This window comes from Branchiostoma floridae, chromosome 1 (genome assembly GCF_000003815.2).
Source record: "Branchiostoma floridae strain S238N-H82 chromosome 1, Bfl_VNyyK, whole genome shotgun sequence".
Classification (NCBI taxonomy): Eukaryota; Metazoa; Chordata; class Leptocardii; order Amphioxiformes; family Branchiostomatidae; genus Branchiostoma; species Branchiostoma floridae.
In genome coordinates this window covers 24,832,205-24,845,060 of record NC_049979.1, presented here as the reverse complement: position 1 = coordinate 24,845,060, position 12,856 = coordinate 24,832,205, and the positions used below count along the sequence as shown (strand labels likewise).

The 12,856-nt window shown below is 40.3% G+C and overlaps 1 protein-coding gene across 2 annotated transcripts in view; it reads right to left on the bottom strand.

Annotated features, from left to right (window-relative positions):
- The window catches only part of LOC118421142 (calmodulin-A-like), a 60,921-nt gene that overhangs the window by 44,214 nt on the left and 3,851 nt on the right, over nt 1–12,856 (bottom strand). Inside the window, exon 1 of one of the 2 annotated variants that reach the window (XM_035828314.1) lies at nt 8,412–8,705. The exons of the other annotated variant lie outside the window; for it this stretch is intronic. Coding sequence (XP_035684207.1) covers nt 8,412–8,414 — 3 coding nt within the window. The 5' untranslated portion in view covers nt 8,415–8,705. Of the gene's footprint in view, nt 1–8,411; nt 8,706–12,856 lie in introns of those variants that run through there. 2 annotated transcript variants of the gene reach the window in all.

Below are 12,856 nucleotides of genomic sequence, written 5' to 3'. Positions count from 1 at the left end.
TCACCATTCTTACCACAGATCATTGCGATTCAGATATTTATGCAGTCAATTTCTGTTCGTGGTCCCCAGCATGACGCTGTGCATTGTAACGTGTGCTAGTTTCTTTAACCTCTGATACTTAATGTTATATCAGGCACAGGAAATAGTGCTGGGGACCAAGTGGACGCCAATTGTACAGGTTCATTAGTCTCGGATACTATACGTACCAGGTCGCTTCATTGTTCAATAGCACTTTGTGGATGTTTTAATTGCTCCTTTGAAAAAATTGTAGCAAAACGGTGGCTTGCATACGTCCCCGTAGTTTAATGATAAAAAAACGGCCATATAGACAAAATGTACCCTGAGTGTCTTTGATTGGTAGACCGTTGTTGCCGCTAGTGTATCGGAATATTGATTCTGGGTTGCTTCCAGATCTGTAAAGCTTTAGTAGACGGCACGTAGTGGCAGGAAGGGGGGGGGGGTCCTGGTGGTCAATATTGCACAAAAGATCCTCGATTCCTGCCAGATTCACGTATGCATTTCTCTGTATCTTTGGCGAATATAGGCGTATACAGGCGGATCCGAAGTAATTGGTAACATTGTAATCCGGAAATAAGGATTTTCGACCGTTTCGGAGCCGTATTCTGTTTGTAGTTTGACAAACATTTCTTGACAAATACAATGTACGGAGTCGGATTATCCAAGGATATTGACAGGTCCAAAATATTATCTTTGACTTATTCTGACCCAGAAGAAGTTTCAAAGAGTACAGATCCAACAAACGAACTTTGATGGAATGGTCTACTATTCCTACATAATGTTGCATACACAATTTAATGAAACCCTATGCATCATAAGTCAATTAGAGGAAGTTTGGGAATTCTTTCCAGCATATCTGTATGTAACATCATTTCACAATGAAACATTCGAAAGTAAGGCAAGCTCACATTTTATCCTGTACATATGTAAACACAAGCGTGATTCAGGCAGCCGAGGCTGCCTGCGAGGATTTGTATATCGTGTAGGCATCTGTAGAATAAAGCAGTCATTGCAACCACAACCAATCCAACTGAATATAATACTGATTCAGAAGTAATGTCGTTATCTAACAATTAACTTTTGGGCAGGCTACTGGACATTCACATATTTCCGTAGTCAATTTAAAAAATTATAACTATCGTGGAATGAATTTTCTTTTATTTAAAACAATTCAAACATCTTACACAAGCATTGTCTGGAAACCCTTGTTGTGACTTAGAATGGACTCTATTTCTATGTCTGCATTTTAAATAATACACAGAATACCTATTGTATCTGTTAGACTAAGAGCTGGCTACGAAGTCAAAGACCGTTTTAATGACTTACTGGAGTACCAAAATTGTAGTTCGGACCAACTGCACTATACAACACTAAACATTGCCTTGGTGATGATGCATCTCACATGAAATACTTAGTTCTTCTCAACTCCATTTCATCTACATTAACGTGTATATACAAGTGGTGCTTTGAGCCCCTAAATGTGGATTCTCCTCAGCCAGTCCAAAAGAAAATTGATTACGTAGCCACATAACATCTAGATCATTATCATATTCAATTCTATTGGATTGCGTCTGGACTTGGAAATGTTGAATTGTGAAATGATGTGGCATACAGATATGCTACAAAGAACTTCCCAAACTTAATATCATTGAATAATGATGCATAAGGTATCGTTAAATTCTGTATGAAAATTATATATCATACCTCCATGAAATATTTAGACCCTACACATTAATATGATTTATGCATGGTGATGTTCATCATTGACAAACTAACACATGTCACAAGTATAAATTCCCATCATCTATCATTTTTTAAACATTTTTGCATAGATTGTGGAAATCATTTTCATATTTGGCATCTGTTCATGTTCCTATAAATAATTACATGCGTTAAATTTATTGAAGTCCTGTTTTGGAAGACATCCACTGTTTCCTCATTGATTGTGCAAAATAAGTCATAATTTGCATAACATGTATATCATTATGAATATCATTGCCTAAGCTACCTGCAAGCCTAGAATGATGGAAATCCGTCGTTCCTTTCTTCAGTTATCCTCTTGTTTTCAGTTATCCTAATGTCTTGACAAAAACACCCCTGCAGTTTCAAAATTAAATGCTAGGGGACTTGGCCCACCTTTTTATGACGTCGAAAGTTATCTGCCACCCAAATGTCAAGACCATATCCGGGACATGATATATATTGAAAAAAACTTCTAAGATGTCTGCTAAACCCAAACTCACACTAACTGCAAATGGTAAGGTTATCGAACAGGTCTCAGAGGTAAAACTACTTGGTTCGACAGTAGATGAGTGCCTTACCTGGAATACTCACACAAAATTAACATCTAAGAAAATGGCTAGATCACTGGGGATGATCAAAAGATGCGCATACCTTATGGATCAAACATTGTTAAAAATTGTAATAGAATGCCTTGTACTATCACACATCGATTATTGCAGCCCAGTTTGGTCATGCACAACTAAAACTAACATAAACCTTCTGCAACGAATGCAGAACAAGGCAACTCGTCTGTTTCAGTCGAAGCCGCAGTGGAAACCTGTGCACACGAGATTGTTAATAAACACCATGACAACATTTAAAAGGATAACACTCACAAACGAACCTATTTGTATCAGTAGGCAACTGCGTTCGGTCAACAACTTGCATAGTTACAGAACCCGTTTTGCTGCTAAACAATCTTTTCTGTTAGAGAAACCTAGAACTAACGCACTGATGAAGTGTTTCATGTACAGGGCTGTCAGTGTGTGGAATAACCTTCCAATTGTCATGCAATCCACACAATCCCTGAGAGTGTTTAAGGATGGTTTGCACAAATACTTCCACCAGTAGTTACAAGCACTGTGCGACAGGATTGTCAATTTTTAAATTATGTATATTGTAAATATGTTATTGATTTAGATGTGTTTGTGACTTGTCTAGTTGCCAACCATGTTTGTATAATGTATTGTCTCTGTGAATGAATACCAGGAAGACTAGCGGTGGACCCTAGGGTCCACCGCTAATGGTTATTCTAATAAAGTTTCAAAGTTTCAAAGTTAAGATAGAATATCCTCATTAATTATGCAAATGGACACCATATGCATAATAAGTATTTCATTTTGTACAATCTAAGCTACCTACACATCAAAAATAATAAAAACCCATTATTCCTATCTTGAGTTATCTTCTTCGGTTTTTTTTTTTACAAAAATGTCCTGCAATTCCACACACACATACACAGACACACACACACAGACACACACACACAAACACAAAAACAAACAAAAAACACTGGTGAAAATAGAACCTCCATTTCGAATTCTGTTGGATCTGTACGTATTTGTGACAAATGCAAAATATACAATATGTGATACATATAAGTTTTACAAGAACTTCCTACGCTAGCACTTCCTTTTAATTTAAATTATGATGCAGAAACCCAAAATATTCATTGTTGTAGCAACAAAATAAGAAGATGGACAAACATATATATCAAATTCCATGTCATCTGGCTAAATGAGGACGGTAGGTAAAGTTTCAGTAGGTAGATAGACGAAAAACTGTTACTGTTTTACGCTGGGGTATAAATGTGCTCCAGAAGACAGGTCATTATAAAAACGCCTGCTGTTTACTGTCATCTAAGATGCGTTAATGTCTTTCTAATTTCTATGCTAGGGTCACGAGTGTGACATTTACGTTACAACCTTAAACACAATTAACCTTGACGTCATATGTGTGCCAAATTCCCTCGTCTCTCACCTACTACAAACATCACGTCCTCTAGTTGGCGGGGGAATAGTGCCAGACGTTTGACCTTTTGACGATCGTTTCGGTTGGCAACATTCAACCTTTAGCGCTCTGCATAATACATACCCTCGAGGGCGGCTGTATTTCCCACAACAGCGAAGACACGGCGGTCTGTGATGACAAGCTTTAAGATTGGATGGGATTTGCACAAAGTTCAGCGCTGATTGTCATGTAGCAAACTAACCCTATTTAGCTATTAGTGACGCATTATCATTTTCTCACTGGGTATACAAACGGAGTTTTGAACTTTTCACTGGTGATGATACCTAGATTACTGGGGTGGCACACAGGTTACAATCTAGATCGTCATCGTGAAAGAAAACCCTAAAATTCGGTGTCCTTACCTTACTATCATGAGTTCTAAAGTTCACGAAGAAGTAGCAAAGTGGCTGGCCAAGTGACGAAATAGCGAACGTGCACAATACACTTAACCATGCAAAAATCTAAGAGACGAATTATAACCTACCAGGGATTTTCTACCTGTACCACAACTTTGCATCCTCCAGTTTTGAATATAGAGAAACAGAACTCCATACCGTCGTCAAATATTACTAAATGTAATAGTCTTTATTGTACATTCATGCCCTATAACCGTTTTATAGGGTGACATAAATCATGATGACGTAATTTCTTGTTGATTTAAATTTTTGAACTTCAATATCGTACCTGGATTTTGCCATGCCGCTGTTTTGCGTAGAAAAGCTCTATTCTCGTAGGCTGCCATTCGGTACTTACTCCTCTGGTGACCTCAATACGAACAACTGACCCGTACAGACACCGTGACGTATCTTTGGTTTCCACCTTACTAGCTGCACCAATAAATACTATGGCGACAATATGGACAGTTCTATCAGACAGCCGAATAACGACGAACAGAAAAGTAAACAAAGTCGTAATGTTACTTACCAGAACAAAGTGTGTACTTGTTTATTATAACTTTGGCACTGGTCAATGCAATATGCTATGAAGCCAAAGTCTAACATCTGTTTAGGAATTCCTCTACCGCAACAGCTGTTTTCTACATTAGAAAACACATAAGCCCTTATCTGCATCACGCAACATCTGCTTGGCAATATCCAATTACCACAAGGCCTAATGCGCAGAGATAACGCAGACCTGGACCAAAATACCGAAGGACGTAGGGGTGATTTCTGAAATTTTTACTTTGATTATAAAAGCAGCTGCCGCAAATAACAGGTGCATCATCGCACAACTGAGTGCAGACGACATGCCAAACTACATACGAATGCGGCAAACGGAACATAGAGATACAGATGCGAACACTCATCACATTCACCAACAACAATAGACGAGGTTACCCTCCGTTCACAGAGTAATGCTTGCCCCAGGTGCGGTCGCGGGACTGTAGCAAGGTTTTGATCCACTCAGGCCTAGGTTACACAGAGCCGAATTTGGCTTCCGACTCTCCTTCTCTCGACTATGGTTAGGAGTGATTCGGGAGCTAGGTCGGTTGTAGTCGGCTGAGTCGGCTGGTGTTCGCCTGAGCCATCTGGAATGGGTTGGTTGGTGGTTGGCTGGTGTTCGGTGCGGTTGGCTATTGTTCGCCTGGTTTTCTGGAGTAAGTTAGCAGTCAAATTCAAATCTTAACCACGCGATAAACATGACTTACTCCCAGCCTGTTTCCAACCTACCAACAAGTCACCCCCAAACCGTAGACAAATCTTGGCTAACTCATCCCCAAGCAAAATGACTATTACCAGGACGTAGGCGAATCTACCAGGACGTAGGCGAATCACCCCCGAACTCCACACGACCGACATCCAGCCAAACCAAAAAACAAAACAAAAAAGAACCATAAATGCCGTATTGGAGCTATCTGTCATTCAAATTTGATCTCTTGATGATGCTTATGAAATAGAAGAAAGGGTTATTTTGATTCGGAACGAAAATTAACACTTTTTTGAAATTCGCTGATTAAGTCCATTTCATGTCGTGAGAGGGTCAGAAATCGGTTGGGAGTCAGTCAGGAGAGATTCGGTAGTCTGCGGCTAGAGGTCGGGATGATTGGGAATAGGTTAGAAAGCATTCGGGACACAGTCGGGAGTAAGTCATTTACTGGTCGGGAGACGGTTAGGACATGCTCAGGACATGTTCAGCGCTAAAAGATAGGCGTGGCCTAAACTGGTCAGACTGCTCCCGAACATCAGCCAACCTGAGTCGGCTAAGGGTCGGCTAGTGTTCGGGAGCTAAATGTGTAACCTAGGCATCACACTGGGAATGACCTACTCCTTTCGATAGGAGATACAGAAGCATGTTGTGAACCTGGGAACTGAGTTTGAACAAGGCGGTTTTGGTTTGAACGCCCTAATGCCATCCAGTGACGAAGATCCTAAGCTAGTGAGCTCACTATCATAAGTGTGTGTACTTGTCTGTAAAATAGACCGAAAATATCGTTCAATTCAGAGCTTGCACAGAAGAGAAGTGAATCTAACTGAATAGGTAATTAGATAGGAGATACGGAAACATTCTTTGGTAGTTTAGTAAACAATGACGTGATGGACAAATACTGGAAGCGGTCTATATTCAGCCTTGCTTTTGAATGTGTAACGGTTTGATATTCGCAAGCAAGGCTGAGCTGCTGATTTTAAACTTGTAAATTTTCAGTCGGTTGGCTTGGGCCGGGTCCAAAGTTGCTAGGCAACAATAGGTTGTGAAAGGTCATTTCATTTCTTGACCTCAATTTCCTGATGTATCATATCTGCTGGGAAAACGTATAGACAGAATCAGTGAGAAATTCACTATCAATTTAGTAATAAGGCCATGTTGATTTGATTATATGGATGACATCTTCTGGGAACCCCAAATCTGATCCAAGCGTGGATAAAAAACTAAATACAGTCAAACCTGTCGAATAGCGGCCACTCAAGGGACTGGCGAAATGTGGCCACTATAGACAGATGATCAGTTGACCACAAGCTTATCATTACACTGAATGTATCGGCTTTAATGCTCTTTGAATGAATAGCGAAAATGACCTAGAAGTTCCAATGCTGCTGTAGAGCTGCTCAAATATCCGGCATGCAGGGACGAATGAACATCTAGTCATCATGAGCTAGAAACGCAAATCTTGCATCCTTTCTGTAAAGTCTTCAGCATTGTGATTCCAACCAATCCTGCAGCTCACGTAACAATCGCAAGGAGACGAAAGCAATGCTTTGATCGTATTTTCTACTACCCCATCAATGTTTTATGCCATTTTTGTCGTTTTCATACGGAGTAATATTTGCTTAGAGAAATGTTATTCCGTCGAGTACCATAATACCGCTACATTAATAACAACGATGAATTTAAAGAGTTCTACTAAGGCATCACCAGTAATTTCCGGGGTATGGGCATGCACCGTTTCTTTTGTGTTTGCCTTGAGGTGCATTCTCACTGCACTTGGGGCACGCTTGCGGCATTGCGGAGTTCGATAACGCAGATGTACTTTTACGGAACCTAGAGGTACCCCACGGAACCTAGAGGTGCCGCAAGTGAACCTAAAGGTGCCGGTTGCAAGCGCGACGATTTTTGTGAAATTTAAAAAATAACGCACGTGGCAAGATGCCCCCAGAATGCCCTAACAGTGCCCCAACAGTGCCCCTACAGTGCCACCACCATGTCACCAACAGTGTCAAGGTTACATTTGCCTATTTTGCACCAAGTGTCAAAAGTAAAGATCTTTTTATCAACGAAAACTGTCGTCGATAAAACACCAAAATTGCAGTCATTCGTACCCACGAGCCGGTAGCTATGCTTTTTTGCACTTTTTACAAATATGATAGACTTTGACATGCTGGCAAGTCATCCGCCGACAGTGAAAATACTCCCCGTCACTTTGCACATACATGGTGTAAAATATCGATCAAATCTGGTATATGGTTCGTGTCCGTTCATTTGAGTCACTTCTTTAATAATATAATATAATTGTAAAAGTCTCTCAAGGTTATTTAAATCATATGTAACATATAATTCATGGTCATAAGGAAAATCCTTTCGTTGTAAATCTCATTTTGGGGCATTCTCATCATTTTACAGTGATTTCATAACTTGACAACGCTACGATTTCCAATAACATGTTTATTGTCTAGAAACGCAACAGTGTCGCACATCAGTGTGAGCGCAAGAGAAAATCAGCGAAATTAACACAATAGTGCCACAGTGCACGAACCCCATAATGCCGCAACCGTGCCCCAAGTGCAGTGAGAGTGCACCTTCAGGCTAGGTAGGAGAATGGGGACAGGTGATGTTACACACAATAAATAATGTAGTCTTTCCCATTTACCGCACTTAACTTAGTGAGGAGACGTGTTTTCCGTCAAAAAGATACAAAGAATTCTCGATAATTGTGGACATCTTTCATAGCTAGTTGTCTGTGATATTCAGCACCACAAAGCTAAGAAATCTATCCAATAAACTGTTTTAACCCATCAATCTGAATAAAAATTCAACATATCCACCCAAATATGGCATACAAAACCAAACCCCAAAAGCGGCGTAACGCAGCAAAATAGGTCGAAATAGATCATGAGCAGCAAATGAGATAGAAAATGATCGTAACGAAAATAACTAATTCGCCTTACCATTATTTTGATTCAGATTCGACGGCAGGAATTCCTGATTTCGACTACGGGCCCGTGATTGCCTTTCTCTGCTATGAGGGCCACGCTGTGGCAAAATCAACCACGCCTTTCTGTCCAACGAATCCTTGCCAGGCCGGCAGCGATAACTAACGATAAAAGGGAACCTGGCAAAATTCACCGCCACGGCATGGTTCACGTGGCTGAATTTAAAGAATGGAGGCCTCCTGATACAAAATCCCTCTTCCACATGTACAGGGAGGAACCAATGCCCTACTCAGATGTTTACGGCTTGTGACGGGCCACATTACATCCTGATCACGAATTCGGACGTGCATCTACATAGTCTGATAATTAATCTTCATCCTATGCCGATATTAGTCCGCCTCAATTTTCTCCAGGGATTTTTGTGTTAGATGATGAATACGACGTGGCTTTGGCCATCACACACCAACCCTCGCAAACATACTCACCAAAACACATTACCTCCTGAAAACACCATGGCATAGGTAACACGTACGTATGGATGTTACTATATATATATATATATATATATATATAAGAATAAGAACGTTCGTATTTCTAAGCATTCAATAGTTTTGAAAGTCTAGTGGTTGACACAATCATGCAAACAAAGGGTCTCTTTAAATCTTACCGTCATCTTTCTTTAATGACAATGCAGCGACAGGTTTTTTTACTCAACGGCGGTGTCAATCGGACGCAAAATTGGCTAAGGGTCTTTACAGCGGAAAGAGATTTTGACACAAAAATGCAACGGCCAATGATAAAGCAACTTCCCATTTCCCATCACAATAAGGCACGATGGGTGATGAAGGATCATTTGAATGCCCTGCTCTATCCGTTTTCCTTGCGAAGCTATATCGTAATGACATGAATACACAATGCATGATAGCCGCGCAAACACATTGCAAAATACATGGGACTCCGGGTGTCAATATATGCAATGATAACAAGTGTCCGTAGAATAAAAGCCTCCGTGAATTAATCATGGTTTTCATCATGGGATAAGGTATTTCAAAAACATTGCTTTACAGTAGTCCGGCTCTTTCTTTTACTACAGTCAATCTAAAATGATTATGAAACATACACATTACCGAGATGTACTGTTGTCAAGCACCCACCCGAAACATCTGCTTGGAGATCACCACTCCAAATATCTGCTTGAAAATACCTTACATATCGATGAAATATGATACTGAGCGAAATCCTGACCCATTTTTAAAAACGCATTCATACGCTAGATTTCCACGACCTCATATCTTTACCAAATGGTTTGAATCTTTTTTGTGAAGTATTTATCCCTCGGATAGGACGTTGAATGGAGGTACCATGTATGGGGAGAGCCACACCCCATGCACGGTAAAGAACCCCCCACACGTGCGATGGTGCGGTGTGCGATGGTGCAAACCCTTCTGTCGGGAAGTGAATCACCCGGATGGACGCCTGGCGAACCTCTGTCTCGTATCAGCCACATGGTGATTTACATCATTCACCCAGACATGAGACCTGGCGCATCCCCGTCTTGTAATTAGCCAGCGAAACGGTATGTCACCCCGTCGACCGATGGTGATGATGAAGTATCTATAATTTTTCCATTTCATTATGTAAATAATGTCCTTATTTAATGTCCTTATTTGCATAATTTGTCTCGGTTGATCATCCTCTCTATCCTAGAGACACAAGTCCAAAGTATGAAAGTCTTATCGTAGTACAGGAGCCAATTCCTAAAAGAGCCCTAGAAATGTGATTTCGTTCAACCCATCTTACAGAAAAGGTTTGACCTGATATTTTGGTAGAGGGGGTCCATCTGCATCACACCTGATGATTTTTTTGGTCAAATTGTGGTATCACGCTCCCGCTAGCGCTAATTAAAGATAATTATTCATGGCCCATGGGTATATTTTTAAGCGGGAGGGGCCAAAATCTAAACATAAATATTTTTTCCTGAAAATTGGTACACTGGCACAACTTGACACGAGGATCACAAAAATGTTAATATTTTTTTGCTATCTCATATCGTTCAGTCGTCACGGGTCATTAAAATGCATTTTTTCCATAATAAATCATGCATAATTTACTTTATAAAACCATACATTAATTTGTGTCACCTGTAAGGCCCTTTTCAATATATGAGTGGATGCACTGTATCATTCACAGTATATTGGTCTTTGAATTATGAGTATAAGTCACTTCTATGAAGAAATATGAATGTTTAAAGAATTATTACCGTTGCCATAGCCGTTGCTAAGGACGCTTTTCTGGGCACTTCCAAGACATGGTACTTCAGCTTGGCTGCCTGCAATCTACTTTTTTGTTGGTTTTGGATCTGTTTGTGCTTCAATGGACATTTATAAAGTATTTGATAAAGATATTTGTGTTAATTTTTTTATATTTTTCGTTATTTTTGGTTAAAAATGTCATTTTTTGCATAAAACCATACTAAAGGCAGCTGACAAGGATGGTCTGGCGTATAAATCTGACAAAACCTACCTAGAATGTAGTTTTCTGCTGAAGTCTTATTTGTTTTCACTTAAATAATAATAATCATAATAATAATCACCAGGTGTATTTTGCCAGCCAGTAGGTACCCATTATGAGTAATGAGGCTGATTAACGTGGTCGAGGCACCTCCTCGAGCACGGGACCCCCGTTTTACGTCCCTCCCGGAAGACGATTTCGTGGAAAGCTTCGTGAGGCTACAGCAATCCGGACGTCCTTGGTTGGTCTCCCATCCAAGCACTGTCCACTGTCCGGACCGTCGCGTTGCTTAACTTCCGAGATCGAGGGATCGGGTGTACCAACGCGCCACGCGGCCGTAGCATATAAATAAAGATGTATGTAACATGTAATAACAATATTTGTATAAAACTTCTAAGTTTTCACCATTTTTGTTAAAATATGGCACATTTTGCATTACAATCTTTGCTAACTTAAAGGCAGTTGCCACGGAAGGCTTTGGAGTGAAAACTTGACGAAACCTACATAGAATGAAGTTTTCGGTTGGTTTCTTATCTTTTTGTACTTTCGCTGTAATGGGACAAACTGCGTGACAACAACTGTGCTGAGAAGTATATTAGTTATTACTTACAGACAGAATTGTACGGGCTATTAGTAAGAACTGTACTTCTTCAATCAATTTCGATTGCTCTTGGCAATTTCATTGGATTCTGGTTTTCGTTACCATCCATACACTCAGGTAACCTGCCTTTGTAAAGGTCAAGTTGTGCACCTTGCAGGATCAATCGTCGTGGGTGCATTGCTTGGTGCAGCGACTGGTCACTAGCTCAACCAGCCTTTGGGTGAACAAGGACTGGTGTCCGGGAATGTTCTGTGACCTCCCGCCAGTTATGAGTCTTTTCTGTATGCCAATTGCAAGATCAAATATTATGCCTGTTTACACTTGTTTCAACTGCATAACATTACACAATAGTGAATTCCGTGGGTGACGCGTTGATCATCGAGCAACGATTAGTTACTGTATTAAGTGAGGAGACTTACTCACATATACAACCTATCCCTCAGCACTGGTATTATACCACCTGAGTGGAAATTAGCAAGAGTGACGCCCATACATAAATGTGGAGATCAGTCCGATCCAGATAACTTTAGACCCATTTCTGTCCTGCCTATTGTGATGAAAATATTTGAGAAGGAGGTCCACAAACAATTACTGGCTTACTTACATTCTCATGACATACTTTGTACCAACCAGTCAGGCTTCAGACCAAGCCATTCAACAACCACCACCTTACTAGATGTTACTGACTACATATTGCATAATATCAACAGTGGTAAACTAGTCGGTACTGTATTTCTTGATTTGAAAAAGGCGTTTGACACTGTTGATCACAGCCTACTTTTGACTAAACTGAATTGGATTGGCCTTCGGAGTACTGAGCTGGATTGGTTCACAAACTATCTTGCAGATCGCCAACAGCGAGTCTCACTGAATTCATCTGATTCCATTCCTATTACTATTGGGGTACCTCAAGGGTCAATTTTAGGTCCCCTTCTTTTCAACCTGTTCATTAATGACCTACCCAAAGCTATAACCCGCAGTAAAGTAACCTTATATGCGGATGATACAGCTATATTCTTTTCAAGTAATGACCCCAGATGAATAGAAAGCACATTAAACATGGAACTTAAACAAATTACTTCCTGGTTTAAGTCGAATCGACTTACTCTTAACATCAAGAAGACAAAGTGGCTCCACTAGGAAAACAAATTCTACTCCTGATTTGGAGATCAAGATTAATGGTGATACCTTGGAAAGGGTTAGCTCTTATAAATATCTGGGTGTCATACTTGATTCTAGCTTAAGTTTCACTGATCACTTGGATGAAGTGTGCAGTAAAATGTCACAGCGCCTAGGACTATTAAGACGCCTACGGCCTTATCTCTGCACTGGGTAGCAAATTTGTTGT